Here is a 19,497-nt window from a genome sequence, read left to right as displayed (position 1 = left end):
ACAAACTGTCTGAGGTAACGTGGAGGAAGATCTTCCTCACTCCCAAAAGCCTCACATTTAGCGACAACCATACCGAATTATCCGGGAAGATTTTATACAGATGGTACTTAGTACCCACACGCCTCAAACGTATATATCCCGAAGCCTAAGACAAATGTTGGAGATGCACCTCCGCAGTTGGATCAATGATCTACATATGGTGGACATGCCCGACAATACTTCCCTACTGGGCAGCGTTGACCAGGTTGATCCAAGACAGCACAGGCGTTCACATACCTCAAACCCCGGATTGCCTACTGCTCCACAACTACCCACCCAAACTCACAAAAACAACCAGGTAAAAGTGGAAGCACCAACCATGTCCCAATGTCAACAACTCATACACAACCCGACAATACGAGCTGGCGAGCAGAACAGCTTCTCCCACCACGGCAACTTTCTGGAAACAAGCCTGGCAAATCTGGGAGACCTTTGAAAACAGAGACTCCCCCCCCCCCCCCCCCCTCCCTTGCCCTACCGCAGAACATGGTGCGAAGTCTCGACAGCCGAGTTCACCATCATAGCCATTACTCACTCTCTACCTGTAATGAGACTAATGGTTGCAAAATATCTTCCCTCCGGATAAGCAAAATACACCGTGATACAAAAATATTTCTAAAACATAGAAAACCCCCTCTATAGCTTTAAAAAGCTCAAGATAGGACCGTTTTTGACTAAGACAGTTACTGGATAACCTAAGCTTAGGCTCTCTACCCCGCCAACCCCCCCACGTTTCCCTCACCCCCCCCCCCCACCAATCCTAGTTCTAATTTAAAAAATCTGTTTAGAGTGGACACATGTGTCACGTATATATGATACCATATAACCAAAACTTTTCCTTTTGTAATCATTGAAACGGCATACAAACTTGTACAAATGATGTTCACTGTAAACTTGAAAACTGCTTAATAAAAAAAAACAAAAACAAAAAAAACACCATCTAGCCCCCCTGGGCCCCTCATGCCTCCATAAATATAGCAACATCTTACTGTATTCAAGCAAGAAGCTGTAACTCTGCATGCTGTTAAACTCAGAAAAACAAGCAGTCTGCTGACATCGTCAGAAGTGGTAGCCTGATCCGATCACAATGCTTCTCCATAGGATTGGCTAAGACTGACAAAGAGGCAGATCAGGGGCAGAGCCAGCACAATTCAAACACAGCCCTGGCCAATCAGCATCTCCTCATAGAGATGAATTGAATCAATGAATCTCAATGAGGAAAGTTCAGTGTCTGCATGCAGAGGGAGGAGACGCTGAATGTTTGGATGCATTTTAGGCACCCATGACCCAGGAAGGATCTCTAACAGCCATCTGCGGAGTGGCCAGTGAAGTTATCACTAGGCTGTAATGTAAACAGCTTTTTCTCTGAAAAAACAGTGTTTACAGCAAAAATCCTGAAGGTAATGATTCTACACACCAGAACAAATTAAATAAGCTGTAGTTGTTCTGGTGACTATAGTGTCCCTTTAAATATAGGGTTACGTAAACAGAATACTAAAAGCCCAGAGTAGTGATAGTTCCCCCTTAAAATACCAGCTGCTCACTGGGATACTCAAAGGGTGTAAGCTACAAGAGGACTTCTTCCTGATCGAGGTAAATTCTTGAGTATCACCACCTTTATGTCATTCCAAATCCAATTGCATTATTAATAAAGTAACATAAAAGACAATTTTTTTTTTTTTAAATACTTTGCTAATAGAAGTGCAATGTGGGTTAGCTCTGTCCACAAGAACATACTAACAACTATGCAAATGATTTTGTCGCTGTAGCAGGTGTGATACGCAGATTGTGTTTTAATAGCCTACAAATTCTGTTCTATAAACAGTAGTACTTAATCTACCACAAATTAACTGATTTCCTTAATTAAAAAAAGATCCACAATTTTGCAAGCTCCCAGTGATAAACATTTGCAGAGTCATGCAACCTTTATATAAATTTTCAGCAGATAAGTTCTAACAAAGCTGCATGTTCATCTCTGTCATGCCAACTATAAGACAATATTAAAGCAGTCCTTCCCTGGTATCCATATCCTAAACACTGCACCCCTACTTTGTTGGTTACTGACTGCAAGTGTCTTAGTTTAATTTACACAATGCATATTCTGGTAACCAGGACACAAAAATCCATTTGCCACCTGCATTACTAATAGATTAAACCGTCCTAAAACATTACAATTAACTTTTCACATGTCTTAAAGGTGGACTGTCACATCTCTGGAACGTACACTATTGAACAAGATGTAAAAAAAAAAATATTAAAAAAGGAACCCTATGGGGTCATGAATACAAATTGGTATTCCTAACACTATAGGTGTGAAAACACCATTTAAGTGTCAAGTCACCTTGCAAAAAGTTACTCAACTTTTTCCAGCATCACTCGGGTCTTGTCGCAGCTGGCCCCGCCCATGCATCGCCACCTTGGATGAGATCATCAATACTGATGATCTCAGCCAATCCAATGATTTCCCATAGGAAAGGATTGGGAGGCTATTGCATATGCGTGGAAAAACCAAACGCTGCGTCAACCAGCATCTCCTTATCGAGATGCATTTAATCAATGCATCTCTATGAGGAACATTCAGCGTCACCAAGCTCTGTGAGGAGGCAACGAACGTCAGTGCTCACAAGCACCTCTAGTGGTCATCTGAGTGACTGCACCTGCAACTGTCTCTAGGCAGAAATGTAAAAGTGTTTACATTAAAATGCCAGCAGCTACAGGGGGTAGACACCAGAATCACTACATTAAGTGGTAGTTCTAGTGACTTTAGTGTCTTTTTGACCTTATTTTCACAAATTACTTTTAAATTTGTTTTAAAGGTACACTCCAAGAACCCCAAGTACAACAGCTTGGTATAGCGTTGATGGTGCAAGAAGTATCCTGGCTCCCTCCCTTTTTGAACAATCTGACTTTCTACCTTGAGTCCGCCAGGCACAACACCCCGCCTCCACTAACGCCAGATAAAAAATAAAACCTTGCACACAAGAGCTTCCATTAGCTCATGCGAGCCAAGTCCTGCAATTCAGGACTAGCTCATTGGCTAAGACCATCAGCTTATCGCTCGCAGCCAAGGCCTTGCTTCCAGCTCTCTGACATTAAAGCACCACTATAGTGCCAGGAAAACATACTTGTTTTCCTGGCACTATAGTGCCCTGAGGGTGCCCCTACCCTCAGGGTCCCCCTCCCGCCGGGCTCTAGGGGGTGGAAGGGGTTAAACCTAGCTGGACCTGGCACCCAGACCACTTCATTAAGCTGAAGTGGCCTTGGTGCCTATAGTGGTCCTTTAATAGTTGCTTTGTAGCTCTCTGGTGTTCATCATTGTTGGCGCTGCTTGTGTTAAAGTGTTCCTTTAACCCCTTAAGGACCAAACTTTTGGAATAAAAGGGAATCATGACGTGTCACACACGTCATGTGTCCTTAAGGGGTTAAAGATTTAGCAAATTACCGTACAACATAATTCAGTCTATACAAAGAAGCCATTGCACATGAAGAAGAGAAGCACACATTTAATATCTCCTCTTATATGGATGCTTTCTCTATGCTGACTGTCAAGTTCCAAGGGTGTGGATTTCTACATTTTGCTTTATTCACGCCTTATATTTGTTAAATGCAAGTATAAGAAAACACTACAAATCATGGAAGTTACAGCTGCTCCTTAATGTCAGAAAGGTCCACTTGCATTGTTGGGCAGAACTACAACAGTATGCAAATAATAAAGTAAAATGTTAGCAAATAAAGTAGAACAGAACCCACTATTATAGATTTTAAAATGAGATGCTCACACGCAGTATTGAAGAGTACAGCCACTTAAATCCAAATTCCAATTACCAGTTTGTTCACCAACAACATTTTTTTTTTTTTTTATCAATCTGGTAAACGTATTCAGGTTACAGGTAAGACATTATGTCGGAATTTAAGGAAATGAAATATTGCTCTATTCTACCTGTAAACATGATCTGGACAATAGACTGAAATATAAGCTTGTAAGTTAAGACTGGCCACAATCAATCAGCCCATAAAGCTCACACAAGGGATGCAGCAAGTATCCAGCAGCAGGAGCCGCCCATGAAAGTGCTGCAGTTAGCCTGATGCTGTAGTGCAAATGGCCACTCCTACAACAGATAAACTTACAATCATAAAGCAGATAAAGACATGGCAACAAATAAAAACACCTTGTTGGTTAGCATCTTTCAAAACACATAGTAATATATACTGTGTAAATTAATGATGTTTTTCATGCACAAAAGATATTCCAATACATGTGTTAGACTAGTATTAAAAAAAAAAAGTTTGTGATACACAGGACCAAAAAGTACCTGTTAATGGTAAAATAATTATTATTACAGGTTACAGCACAGTGAACCCATAGCAGCCCTGTGACAGCATGCTCCCAATACAGAGCATTGGGGGAGTTTAATTACTACATATGGATGTCAGAGTTATAGCCAACAATGCAGCTTACATTGGCTGAAACCACTGTAATAGAGGAGATAAACAGTGCTGGGAGGACCAGGTTATATAATACAGTTATAATACACACAGGTTATAATACACAGTCTAGGTATTATAATCATATAAAGCCAGTCTACGCACTGTCACAGCAATGATGGACTAATGGACTCCCATGGAGCACAGCCAGCCCGGCCAGTGTGACAGACTGGAGGTAACAGCCCCACAGAGGCCAGCCTTAACTAATCCCCGCAGTGTGTGAGGCGAGCCCTTTGTACTGCGCTGCGGATCCTGTTAGCGCCCCACAGACAATGATTATAACAATAGGCAGCACTCACCGGGCTATCCCCCGCCTCGCCGCCGGCTCGGGTTCCCTCCATGGTCAGTGTGTGGGTAAGGGGATATCGGTCACCATGCACGGAGTGGGTCAGTATCGGGGGCCGGGGATGGAAAGCGCTAACACGGAGCTCGCTCGCTCGCTCACTGCCTGTCTCCGGAGTGCTGACTACAGTTACTCCAGGCGGAGAGGGCGTGTCCAGACAGAGGGCGGGCCGCTGAGCAGCGCAACGAAACAATGAGGATCCGTGACGCTATTGGCGGACAGCGGCGGAGAGGCGGCGTTATTGCCTCGTGGTGGGGGCGTGGCAGACTGCACGCGCACGGGCTATGTCTGAAGGGGCGGGGTTTTACGCATTCTTCCCGACTCCGGGTGTGTATGAATGGAAGCAGCTGCAGTGAGAGCGTGCGGGGCAGAGTGTGCTGGAATTATAGACATCAGACCGGAACAGGGCTGGGGTGTGTGGGTAGCATGGGGACATTGAGTGGCACGGAGGACCAGTTGGGGGGCTTGGGGTTGTAGAAAGGTCCAGCATGGAGTAGGGCAAGGATTTCCCACCCTCAGGGTCCCCCTCCTGTGGCTCTGAAGGGGTTAAAAGCAGAGCCGAATGAGCATGCGCAGCAAGTGCCGTGCGCGCAAAGTGTCCATAGGAAAGCATTTCTCAATTCTTTCCTATGGACGCTCTGCGCGATGGGGGGAAATGTGCCAACAGCGTCGCAGATGCGCCTCTAGTGGCTGTCCAGAAGACAGCCACTAGAGGCGGGCTTAACCCCAAATTCTCTGAAACTGCTATGTTTGCATCTGAAGGGTTAAAACCTCAGGGACCTGGCACCCAGACCATTTCATTGAGCTGAAGTGGTCTGGATGACTATAGTGTCCCTTTAAGGATTACTCAATTGTGTCTAAGATGTTTTTGAGGGATAACAAAAACACTTTAGTCAAACAATAGGATAATCCCTAAATCCGGGACTGGTAGGTGGTACTTGAGGACTGGGCTGGGAACCCCTGGAGTAGGAGATCGCAGAAGGTACCAATGGTGGATGTACAATGTGGGGATAGGTATATATGTCACTGTGAGAGGAATGCCCTTTTAGGGAGGAGTGTAACTTCTGGATGAGGGGGGTATATATTGCAATAGGTATGTGGTTGTGGAATTGTACACTGTATGAGGGATGCACTGGTGGATGAATGTTGCTGTGAGGGATACATACCAGGTGAGGAATCTGTGGGGATTTACTGGGAGGGGTGCCACAGTAGGGGATGTATTATTTAAAGCGGCACTGTCATGCCGAACTTACCTTTCCTCAATCTATTCCTCTTCTCCCCCTCTCTCAGGATCTGTTCTTCTTTTCTTCCTGTCTGCTATAGTTTTCTTTAAAATCATAAGACAAAGTAGGGACTCTTATGGAGGATTCCTCCGCGTGACCAGCGGAGGAGCAAAGTGTGCTTCATTTCCGCTGGTCAGAGCAATTTTCCCATAATTCTTACCTTTCCTCCCTGTTCCCACAATGCTTCCTGTCATTTTAGACTAAACTGCCGAATTGCGTTCTAACTGAATGAGAACAGTATGTTTGTTTGTTTTAGAACGCAATTCGGCACTTTGTTCGGATCGCAATTTCATTCGACTGAATAAAACTCCGATCCTATTCGAGCTGTGGCTGCATCTTGCAGCCGCTTAGTAGATAACTCCCTAATTCCCACGGAATTGGGGAGCTATCTACTAAAAGGCTGAAAGTCCTAAATTGGTCTTTCAGCCACATTTACTAATACTAAGTAAAGATTACTTAGTATTAGTAAATTATGCCCCTACTTGCTATACCGCGAGTAGGGGCATGTCTAGTAAGCAGTTAGCAGCCTCTGTATGCTATTATGGGGGTCATGTTTCACTGGGCATGTGCAGGAATCTCAGCGCTATCTAGTGTGGGCAGATGACGTGTCCCACAGGGACTTCACCTACCCACACAAAGATGGTGGCGCCCTGAATATAGATCGGGGCAGAAAATACAGATTAATAAAAAGGTAATCTGGGGGGCTTAGGGGCATTTGGAGGTGACTAAGGGGTCAATTGGATGTAGTGGAGGCGGGAGGGGGGGGTTAAAAAAAAAACAAAAAAAAACAGAATTCGGCCTGACAGTGCCGCTTTAAGTGTTCAATTGTGGGGGTATGCACTGGGGAAGGGATGTCCACTGTGGCGGATATTGTAATAATGCCAAAGCTGTATTAAAAACCTAAAATGTAAACACCATAGGACAACACATGCATCGTGTGTCATACTATAACCAATTCAATAAGATGAAAGTGTCCCTTTAACCCCTTAAGGACCAAACTTCTGGAATAAAAGGGAATCATGACGTGTCACACACGTCATGTGTCCTTAAGGGGTTAAAGGGACATGCATGACTTTAAGACAAGTGAATCATTCAAAAGATTTCCCTTTGAATGAGACAGCTGTCTCATTCTGCAAGCAGAAAAAAGCAGGTAAATGTTTGTTTTTCTCATTTACATGCTTTGTCTTTGTTGTGCATTCTGCGCCCCCTCGTAGGGGAACATTGATCTAGCCAGTGTCCTGTCCCTAAAAATTGTGTAATGTTGAGTTGCACATGCGCTACTTGCATTGTATCACTTTTTTTATTATTTCTTTATTACACCTTAATTTGTATGTTGAGTGGTTTCTCCTTTTGAAATATTCCTCATACCCTCTGAGAGCATTACAGATTAGGATTTAGAAATCTGTATGGTAAGGGGGGGGGGGGGGGAAACAAAACCTGTTTGTCACTAATGCCAGCCTCACCTGCAGCCATCTGGTTATGTTTCCTTACTTAGTTTGCTTCTATAGAGAGGCCCTTTGAGTCTGATTATTATGTATCTTGTTATGACTGGATTACAGACTGTCTGTTTACCTTTGCTGGGTGTGTTAGAGCACAGATTGTTTGCTCATTCATTTGTAACCTGATTAAATTATCTCCCTGTTTGAATGATACTGACATTTTGCTATAGAACACAATTTACATAGTTGAAAGTAATATTTTTCGTTTTCTATGTTCTAGGAGGGCAATAAAGAACGGGAATGTTCAGCAATCGATGGTGGGAAAGTAATAAGTCAGAGTGGAGGAAAGAGAATGCATCTGTCTACAATTCTATTCAGAGAAGATTTTTCCCATTGGTAACCGATGTGAGAAACCGCTCACTGAATAGAATCATGTTCAGTCAGACACAATGAAAATAGGAATGAAGCTGTTGGAAGCAACAGGCTACCTTGTCATAAAGTCAGCCCTCTGTTTAAACAAATCAAACCTGACAATTACAGATCATGCTTTATTTTATGTTTTTTTTAGTTTGCTATAAAGGAATATGTATTCTAGAAGAAGCAGTGACATCTCACATTTGTCCATGTGAACAAAACTATGCAATGCGGAATGGTAACAAAAAATATTTACCGGTAGGTTTTTTCAGCAGTAATTAAAGTTTGGTGCACGTAAATAATTTTTAAAACTATAAATATATACTAAACATATTTAAGCAAGCTTATAAACAAAACAATTTATATGTTGAAAAATTCATACATCAGGCCTACACGTTGACAGCAAAGTATGTTTATTAGAATTTTTGGTTGCATCACTTCTATTTCTCTTTTTGGGGACATACATGAACTTATTGCTGACATTATGCTCACAGAAAAAAACAGCACTTGCTTGGAATCATTACATATGATCACAACTAAAAAATTTTGTTCACTCCTATTTACAATTTTCATCCTTCTAACCAACTGTATGTATTGACTGAATTGACTGACATATTTATCAATAGTCATATCTATACCGTTCTACACATTCACTTTTTTGTTTCTCTACTCCCACTAATGCAATCTATAAATACAAAATCAAAAAATATTACCTCATGGTGCACTTAATCTATCCACCTATATCACAACCTGATATTCAAGTGATCATTATGAAAAGCCACAACCGGTCTCCCAACAGAAGGAAACAAAATGCTAGATTAGCTCTTGTCCTTCTCTGGTCAGGCTCTGTCCTACATCATTTAGAGAGAGGAAAAAAAAAAGGAGTGGGAACAGACTTCACGGAGCAAAACACATTATTCATCCAAGCATATTACTGTACTCCCGTGACAGCAAGTCCTCATAAAATGTTAATGCCTTGTTTAAAAAAAAAAAAAATTAAAATGCTGTGTGTGTGTGTGTATATATATATATATATAATGTATGTATATAAAGAAAATATTCAAAAAGAAACTCAAGATATGTTGGAATTTTAACTGGCAAGTTTAACCCTGCTGAGAACACCCAAGTATTTTATAAATATGTCCAATTAGTTTTGTTCCCAAATGAGTTTCATTCAAAAATGTTAATTCGAAAGCTTCTGAATCAGCGGGAAACCGAAAATAAAAATGAACAAATTTAAAACAAATTTAAAAAAAAAAATGCAAGTTTGGGAGTTATCTACTAAACAGCTGAAATAAAACCGAGAAAAGGGGCTTTGCTAAATTGCTGAAAGGTCAAAATTAAGATAACTTTCAAAATTGGTACTTTGTGACCAATAACTTCATTCATTCTGAATTCCGAATTTAGAAAAATGTATATTTTCATACGAAATAGACAAACCAAAATTTAAAAAATAAACAAATTGAAACAAAATGAAGAATGTTTTTTCAACCGTGCTCATACATCCCTAGAATACCATAGCAAGGTCTACTAGTGAGGTCTTATGTTCATGAAACCAACCAGGCTTATGATCAGATCCATGGGTGGATGTAAATACAAAATGACGGACGTAAAAATGAAAAAAGTTCAGTAAGTTAGGCTTATTAAGGTATAGGATTATACCGTATAGCAGAATGAGCAACGCCAATATAGTATATAAATATTATTTATTGCATTAATTTTCAACTTTTAGATCTAAACAAATAAAAAGAGGTGCCATAACGCACGCATTAGCAAAGATTCAGAGTCTAACTAACCTCATAGGATTATTTGAAATATAGAGCTGCACCTTTTCTGTGGAAGTCCCTTCCCTTCTCCATAAGACTTTCACCCAGTCTCCACTCATTCAAAAAATCTTTGAACCCACAGTTCTTCAGGAAAGCATATCATTTAAACTGTTTAGTGAAAACACTTCTGAGTGAAATAATACGGCATAGTACCCCCTCTGCAACACCTGCAGTATATCCGTGTCCCCAGGTCACCGACCATGTCACTACAAGCACGCACACACTAGACCCCCAAAACTCACTGGGCGCCACGTCACCTCACTTGACCTAGACCTGAAGATACGCGTGCCAGGGAGTGGTGAGGCGACAAACCCCCACACAGAAAGGTTGGAAGTCAAACTCAGAGGCCGCGGGTGTGGAGGAAAGACAGGGACCCCACCAGCTACCGCCAAGACATGCCTCATGGTAACAAGCCAGCCAATAACGCGATTCTCCTTCACCTAATGCGAGAAACACAATTAGATGCTTATCACATTGACCCCGGTAGCCCCATCACGACGGCCCACACACGGAACACGTCCCTTCTGACTTGAGCCATCATTCTGACTGTGAGGGGAAGCCCCGTACACACGGACATCGACAGTACGTAGAGAGCGACTTCTTACTATGAACTACATACACCCATGCCGCTGCGGGCAGGTGCAGCGACTTCACGCGCCTACATAGGCCATACAGGGGAAGTACTCTCACATACTTTCTCCAGAGAGCGGAGAGCGCGCATACGGAATCTCTCCCGCCTTCACACCTAGATAACTCTGGGCACTCTGGGACTACCCACCCCCCGTGAGTGATAGGACATAGCGAACCCCATATATAGGGACATAACTTTCCTCCAGGCGTTGGCCAGGGGTTATACTGCACCCCTGCAACTGAGAAACCGCAACTACCCTTTGGGATACTTCGGCAACAACCCATTGAACCACACCCAGAGGGTGGGGAACCTGTTCTCAAGGCGGATTCCCTATACAGAACTATCCACTCTCCACTGTAAACAAGGTAGATATCTTTTCACAAAGAGCACTATCCAGCATCAGACCTACACCATCGCTAATATTTATGCCCCGAATTTGAAACAATACCACTTCCTCCGTACCACCCTCAACGCCCTGACGACATTTTCTGAGGGCATCCTAGTAATAGAAGGAGACCTGAATTTGGCACTGCACTCTGAATAAGACTCAACATCCCGGACGCGACCAAACCCAGACAGACACGCCAAGACCATCCGCCTCATCCACCACGACCAGCTCACGGACTGCTGTAGAGCGCTTAACCCATCGGCACGGGACTACACTTTTTACTCCTCGACCCATGCCACTTACACAAGATTAGATTATTTCCTAATGCCATAGGGTAATCTGACGCTCCTCTTGGAGTCGGAAGTTCTGCTATTAACATGGTCAGATCATAGTCCCCTCCGCCTGCGACTCAGCTCACCCCTGTTCCGATCCCATCAAACTTCAGGGCACCTGAACAAACTAATCCTTTCAGACACACAATTGGTTGAAACAGCAGGGAAAACACTTCAAGACTACTTCACCACCAATGAAACGGGAGATACCACCCCCCAATGTGCTGGGAGGCCCACAAGGCAGTGATCCACCGCACTTCATCGCCGTATGCTCCACATGCAAAAGGTAATCGGCACAGGCTACCATAGACCTCAGGCAGGGACATAGCGGGCCTGGAGTCTAGGCACAAATGCACGCTGGACGAAGGGGTATACCAGGAGCTCATACTAAAACGAGGACAACTCTCCACAATCCTGAGCCGCTCGATCCAACGTTCCGATGAACACTATACACCCTGTTCCAAATGATTATGCAAATTCTATTTAAGTGTCACAAAGATTAAATATTTTGGTTTTCAGTTTAACTCATGGATGGCATTGTGTCTCAGGGCTCTTTTGATCACTGAAAACAATCTTAGATACCTGTGATAATTAGATTGCCAGGTGAGCCCAATTTAAAGAAAAACTACTAAAGGAGGATGTTCCACATTATTAAGCAGAGTACCATTTTCATGCAATATGGGGGGGGGGGGGGGGAAGGATCTCTCTGCTGTCAAAAAGAGTGAAATAGTTCAATGCCCTTTAGGGTCTCCGAAGGTGTAAAGATGACCTCTGCAAAGTATGTGGAGTTTCTGACTGACCACTTTCTTCCCTGGTACAGAAGGAAGAACTATGCTTTCCGTTATAAAATCATCTTCATGCATGACAATGCACCATCTCAGGCTGCAAAAAACCTCTGCATCAATGGCTGCTATGGGGATAAAAAGGAGAGAAAGTCATGGTGTGGCCTCCATCCTCCCCTGACCTCAATCCTATTGAGAACCTTTGGAACATCCTCAAGCAAAAGATCTATGAGGGTGGGAGGCAGTTTACATCCAAACAGCAGCTCTGGGAGGCTATTCTGACATCTTGCAAACAAATTCAAGTAGAAACTGTCCAAAAACTCACAAGTTCAATGGATGCAAGACTTGTGAAGCTGCTATCAAATAAGGGGTCCTATGTTAAAATGTAACGTGACCTGTTAAAATGTTGTTAGAAGTTTGATTGAAATAGCTTTTGATTTCAGTAAATATGCTGCAAACACAACAAATGACAATTTTCAGTTCTTTACAACCTATAATGTGTTTTGAAACTTACTATGCGTAATAATTTGGAACAGTGCATTGTAAGTTTTTTATGTATAAAAAAAAATAGTTATCATTAGGAGGTTTGTTCAATAAAATTTGAATTGTGCATGAGAATTATGCTGACTGTTATTTACATCAATTATTTAGGTAAATGAGAAAAATATAATTTGCATAATAATTTGGAACAGGGTGTATGTATTGTCTGAATCTGCAGTGTCCTGTTCGTTCCTACATCATGAGCTCCTATTTATGTTAAGCCATAACAGCATCACTGTATATTTTCTTTTAGAAGTCTTATACTTTCCCAAAGTACACTTTATATGTAATAAATGTATATTAATTTGATCAAGACCCTCACTTCCTTCTTCTCTTTCACCTAAATTGACTTACTTGCTTCATCTATCTATTGTACAGCACTAGGTAAAGTTATGGTACTTGATTAGATCAAAAGAATACATTTAAAAAGATAAAAGGGTTTCACGGACTGCTAACCCCAAAATAAAGGCTAAACAATGAATGAGAAAGAACATGTTGAAGTAAATAGAAATGTTCCACTTAATGCTATTTCACAAAGGCGTTTGCTCCCTCAGTTCACCGCGTGGATCAGTGATAGCCAAAAATACCGGATGGGAGAAATAACAGCTTTGAAGGAATATGCTTTTAGGTGCTTTTACATTATGCAAGAAGAAACTTGATCCATCCGTTTGTGTCTAATAAAGAGTAAAAAGCTAAGTTGGTACGCAGTTGGGTTTAAAAAACAAAATAAAAAAAATACTAGCAATTGTTCCTTTTTGCTCACAACTAATGTTATTTTAGTAAATTTCACAATGCTACAGACATCGGTTATATATTTCAAGTGTACTATAGCAAACGTAATGATCATCCTTCCTTTAAAAAGTTACATACTATACTTATACCATATTTGCCATCACTCTCACAGTAGAGAATTTGTAGCACCTGTGTCTCCAACTAAGACACGTTAGCTGTTGGGGTAATGCTACTCTAAATGCTATAATTATCTGCAAGGCGTAGACTTAAAAATAAACATGGTACTAGTAATTCAGTTACAGCAGCAAGGCTTTATCTTGATACAGAGGCCTTAGTACATCCTTTTAACTATTCACTATGTTCAGGATGCCTCTGTCCAGTACATGTCTCGGTTTGCCTATACACACACACACACATCTACGCATCATTCACACACGTTCACTACTTGCCTGTCCAGTCTCCATACTATACTTCAGGGAGGTATCTCTTTGGTGAGATAGGTAATGATGTGATGTGATTTTCAGTACGGATTAATGATTTTCAGTACGGATTAATGTAAGATTATGCATTCATTAAAAATAAATACATAACTTTTACAACACAGCAACATTAATGTAGTATGAAGCTACAAGGATCAGGTTGGGGAATGTCCTTTCTAGTAAGAGCATGTAGTAAATCTGCAGTTCAAATGGAGTATTCAGTATGTAAATGTGATTTATGTGTCCCCAAAGCCTAGCCTAACTCCTCCTCTGACTGCTATTCAGCAACACTATACACATTGGGCTGTGTGGGCTCTTGTGCACTGGAGAAACAGATAACATATATAGTACACCAGGGTCGGGTGGGAAAAATTGTTTCTTCTCGTGACATGAGCAGAGATGAAAGGAAGTGAAATTTTATTTTCTTTTTATTTCATTTTGCTATGCAAAATGGAACCTGGGCCACAGACACACACACATGGTTGTTTTGAATTGGTTATAAGGAAAACTTCTCCCTTACAACAACAAAAATAGCAGTAATAGTGGTTAAGACATTGGCCTCCAAGGTGTTGGTGAGTTGCATATAATCAACATTAAAAAAAAATAGTGTATTAAGGCTTCTTGGTTTATTTTGGTGCGGACTTTAAATTTGGTGTTTGTGATTTGGTGGTTTGAGTTTAACTGTATTGCTTGGAAATCGTCATTTGGAACCATGTCTGGTAGAACAACTCTCTTGTAAACAGAGCCTGATATAAACATTGTCACAAAATAAGAAAGATTTTTTTTCTCTGCACCGCCTTCTGTGACAGTACAAAATCCTGCATGTACAGAGACATAGGCTATCCAAAGAGTGTTTAAAGCACTTAAATATATATATGTTTGTGAGGAATACTATTTGAAATAAACCTACTGCTTGCATAAAATGCAATGCTCCAGCTACCTTGGAGCTTTTCCAGTTACACAGAACACATAAAACTAAAAAGTTGTAAATAAAATACAGCAACCAATTATTTTCACTAGTTGATTGACAGAGAATGAACTAATTCACCATATCAGTATCACAACATAGTTCACGTCACTGCTGATTGTGAGGGATAGAAACAAAACAGGCGCCATCATCTTCCTCTGTCTGCTGCTCTTCAGCTCATGGCGCTTCAAAGCCAGGAGCCAACGTCAATACTATACTTGCGCATGCTTGAGAGTACAGCATTGAGGTCTATGTGGCTGCTGCTGCTATAAAAGCAGGCACAATGTGTGCAAAGCTGTTCCAGAAGTACACATCACAAAAAGTAAGTGCAGAGGAGGGGAAAAGAACGGTCTGCTTCAAATCAATAATCAAGAAAATGCTCAGGCTGCTGTGTAAGTGGCTTAGCTCACCAGACACACAGAATCAATGACACAGGCTACCAGTCACAGGGCGTCTCAGCAGGGAGTCTCTCTCAATAGTTTAAAGTGTGGAGGAAAGAACCCTGCTTTGGATTTTTATACAGTTTTCTCACCCTCTTTCTTTATTTTAACTAGGGATGCAGTCCACACCACTGACCAAACCCCTTGTAAATCATGTCACAGGAGTGAGATCATTTGCCCAAAGAAACCTTCCCTTCCCTTGGTGTAATGTAACTGGCAATCATATCATGTCTGAATAAAGACATGGCTCATGGAAGAATTTTGTTCCTGGTTTTAATGTTGTGTTATAAATGTACACATACACACACACACCACAATATTAAAACCACCTGACTAATATTGTGTACTTCTCCCTCGTGCTGCCAAAAGAGCTGTGATGCGTCGAGCCATGGACTCCACTAGACCTCTGAAGGTGTCCTGTGGTATCTGGCACCAAGACATTAGCAGCAGATCCTTTAAGTCCTGCAAGTTGCTCGGTGGAGCCTCCATGGATCAGATTTGTTATTCCAGCACATCCCACAGATTCTCAATCAGATTAAGATCTGGGGAATTTGGGGCCCAGGCAACACCTTGAACACATTGTTATGTTTCTGAAAAAATAAACCTGAAAAAAAATTAGTTGCATGTTGGGTTAATTATCCTGCTGAAAGAGGCCACTACCCTCACGAAGTACAATTGCCATGAAGGGGTGTACGCGGGCTGCAACAATCTCTAGGTAGGTGCCGGGTGGTACGTGTCAAATGAACATCCATATGCACACCAAAACCCAAGGTTTCCAGCAGAACATTACCCAGAGCATTACACTGCTTCCGCCACCCTTCTTTCTACACTGCATCCTACTGCCATCTCTTCCCCAGGTAAATGACGCACCCAGCCATTCACCTGATGTGACAGAAAATGTAATTCATCAGACCAGGCAATTTTCTTCCATTATATTACCAGAAAAAAGACCGCGTTCCGCACACATGGGTAAATCCAAACACTACACAAATGGAAAAAAAGGTCATGAAAAAGTAGCACATTTATTAAAAAAAGTAATAAAAATAAATTCACATGGCATCACACTGTAACAGCAGTCCTCATGTATGCTAAGACAGTTTCAATATCATATGTAGAAAATAGTATCAAGTGTTTAAAGTAACACAATATCCAAATTATATATATATATATATATATATATATATATATATATATATATAAAAAATTCACATCTTGAAAAAAAGTCCCTAGTGGACTGAAACGTCGACACTATGTAATCAACTTTTGAAGCTTGAATAAATGGCACATTTTTGGCAACAGTATCAAGTCCTGTGAGTGCACTTCCAACAAGGTATTTATATATATATATATATATATATATATATATATATATATATATATGTATATATATATATATATATATATACCCCGAGTGAATGAACTACCCGCAGCTACTGTTCAGGGGAGAGACCACCTAAGATGACCATGCAGAAAATGGTGACGCTGAAGGGGACGTACATTCATATGTGGTGGGAGCAGGGCCGACCTTAGGGTATGCGAGCTGTGCGGCCACACAGGGCACCATGGAACAGGGGGCGCCCTGTGGCCGACACAGCTCGCACACGGCCGATGTCGGAGGAGCTAAAATAGGTACCCGGGTGGACGATTAATTATTCTCCACCCGGATATATAACATTTTTTTTTTTTTTAAATCGCCAGGGCAGGGCTTATCGTGAGGCGGAGGCGGGGTTAATACCCAAAGCCCCGGCACAGGAAGAGGGATGAAGGAAGGACAACAACCAAGTGCATCCACTCCCCCTTCCAGCCAAAATGGAAAGAGGTAAGTCTGTATGTCTGTGTGTGTGTGCGCGTGTGTGTGACTGCCTGTTTGTGTGACTTCCTGCCTGTGTGTGAGAGACTGTCTGTGTGACTGTCTGCCTGCATGTCTTTGTGTGTGTGTGTGAGTGACTGTGTGTGACTGTCTGCATGTCTGTGTGTGTGAGTGAGAGACTGTCTGTCTGCCTTTGTGACTACCTGCCTTTGTGTGTGACTGTCTGTCTGCCCGCCTGCCTTTGTGTGACTGTCTGCTTGCCTGTGTGTATGTGACTGCCTGTGTGTCTGCGACTGTCTGCCCGCCTGCCTGTGTGTGTGTGTCTGACTGCCTGCCTGTGTGTGACTGCTTGCCTGTGTGTGTGTGTCTGACTGCCTGCCTGTGTGTGTGTGTGTGTGTGTGTGTGTGAGACTGTCTGCCTGCCTGTATGTGTGACTGCCTCCCTGCATGTGTGACTATCTGCAACTGTTCGTGATTGTGTGCCTGTAACTGTGTGTGACTGTTTTCCTTTAACTGTGTGTTTGGCTCTGTGACTGTCTGCCTGTAACTGAGCGTGTCTGACTGTCTGCCTGTAACTGAGCGTGTCTGACTGTCTGCCTGTAACTGAGCGTGTCTGACTGTCTGCCTGTAACTGAGCGTGTCTGACTGTCTGCCTGTAACTGAGCGTGTCTGACTGTCTGCCTGTAACTGAGCGTGTCTGACTGTCTGCCTGTAACTGAGCGTGTCTGACTGTCTGCCTGTAACTGAGCGTGTCTGACTGTCTGCCTGTAACTGAGCGTGTCTGACTGTCTGCCTGTAACTGAGCGTGTCTGACTGTCTGCCTGTAACTGAGCGTGTCTGACTGTCTGCCTGTAACTGAGCGTGTCTGACTGTCTGCCTGTAACTGAGCGTGTCTGACTGTCTGCCTGTAACTGAGCGTGTCTGACTGTCTGCCTGTAACTGAGCGTGTCTGACTGTCTGCCTGTAACTGAGCGTGTCTGACTGTCTGCCTGTAACTGAGCGTGTCTGACTGTCTGCCTGTAACTGAGCGTGTCTGACTGTCTGCCTGTAACTGAGCGTGTCTGACTGTCTGCCTGTAACTGAGCGTGTCTGACTGTCTGCCTGTAACTGAGCGTGTCTGACTGTCTGCCTATAACTGAGCGTGTCTGACTGTCTGCCTATAACTGAGCGTGTCTGACTGTCTGCCTATAACTGAGCGTGTCGGACTGTCTGCCTTTGGCAACAGATAAGAGACCTTATAGCCCAGGTATTGACCAGAGCCCCCCCACTGGACCCATGGTTATACCTGCTAAGCAGAACAACGGTCGGGTGGACCAGACACGAACAAAAACTCATACTTAAAATAACCCTTGCAGCTAGGAGAGCGGTGGCCTCAGATTGGCTTAAACAAAGCATCCCACCCATGGCAGGAGTCATCAATAAAATTATGCATACATAATAATGGATGACCTTACAGCTAGAGTTAGGGGTACCCAAAAGACTTCCTCCTCCTCCCAAAGCCCCCCTCCCCCCCCTATACCCTACTTTCTCTTAATATCTATATCTTTTCTTTCTTATCACTATCTTTTCCTTAACCAGGGAGAACATATCCCCCAATATTTCTAAGGGGGAAACGAGATGGTGAACTGATAATAGGACAGGTGAGACTCTGCATTGGCAGACTGGGGTCACACCTCAGAGAGTTAGCCGCCTCATGGAAACACAGTACATGTTCCAAATATGCTATGCCCGTGTTAGCCAACTTGTATATTTGGTCTTGCAATGTGCCAGCACATGTACTAGCAATGTTTATGTACTAGTTGTCAACGAAAATAAATGCCCTGGACGCATTTCGTACCCCACCCTGTGCTTTCTCAACATGGGTATGAAGAGAGATTCCCAGAATATAAAAAGGGAGGTAACTAGGAGAATGAGGCTTACACATTTGAGAAAGCCCACACACTTGATTACTTGCACTAATTGCATTTAATTTTTTATTTTTTTTAAATTTTGAGTCATATTTTTCTATAAAATGGATCTGATCTCAGGATAGGAAGATGTTTTTGTATTATGCAAGCTATGGAATTAAATTGGTTACTAAAATATGTACAAAAATAGGAAAGAACTTAATAATGGTTTTGATTTGACCCTAGATTTCAATTGAGATTTTCTCTCCCTTTTTAATGCGAAGTTCCATCCTCTCTTGATTTGTTGATGTTAATATCCCCTCTCAAGCAGTCGATTTCTGAGGTCCCCTGCCTTTGAGTGGAATATTTAATCCGTGGAACCGTTCCTACGTAGTCTGAGAAATTCTCCTAAGGGTATTGCATCAAAAGTATGGTGAGAAACGGAGAAACCCAAAACAGACACCAGAGCCAGGGAAGTCAAGGGAAATGAGACCCGACCAACATAGACCATCCAACAAAGGGACCGGCTAGCCCTACTATACCCCATGAGGTGACAGACCGATAGGGTCACGAAAGGGCCCAAACAATACGGGCAGATACAGACCGGAAGAAGGGGACGAGACCGAATACAATAGAATAACACACAGGTACCATGGCAATAGCCGCACTGATAAACCCCAC

At 42.5% G+C, this 19,497-nt stretch overlaps 1 protein-coding gene across 3 annotated transcripts in view; it reads right to left on the bottom strand.

Moving 5' to 3' along the window:
• The window catches only part of TRIM36 (tripartite motif containing 36), a 75,085-nt gene that overhangs the window by 43,917 nt on the left and 11,671 nt on the right, over positions 1-19,497 (bottom strand). The window contains exon 1 of one of the 3 annotated variants that reach the window (XM_063454098.1): positions 4,824-5,064. The exons of the other annotated variants lie outside the window; for them this stretch is intronic. Within the exon in view, the coding sequence (XP_063310168.1) occupies positions 4,824-4,865 (42 nt within the window). The 5' untranslated portion in view covers positions 4,866-5,064. Of the gene's footprint in view, positions 1-4,823; positions 5,065-19,497 lie in introns of those variants that run through there. 3 annotated transcript variants of the gene reach the window in all.

The sequence above is a fragment of the Pelobates fuscus genome, chromosome 5 (assembly GCF_036172605.1).
Source record: "Pelobates fuscus isolate aPelFus1 chromosome 5, aPelFus1.pri, whole genome shotgun sequence".
Lineage (NCBI taxonomy): Eukaryota > Metazoa > Chordata > Amphibia > Anura > Pelobatidae > Pelobates > Pelobates fuscus.
Note: the sequence above shows the minus strand (reverse complement) of the source record. Positions and strands in the feature narration are given on the sequence as shown.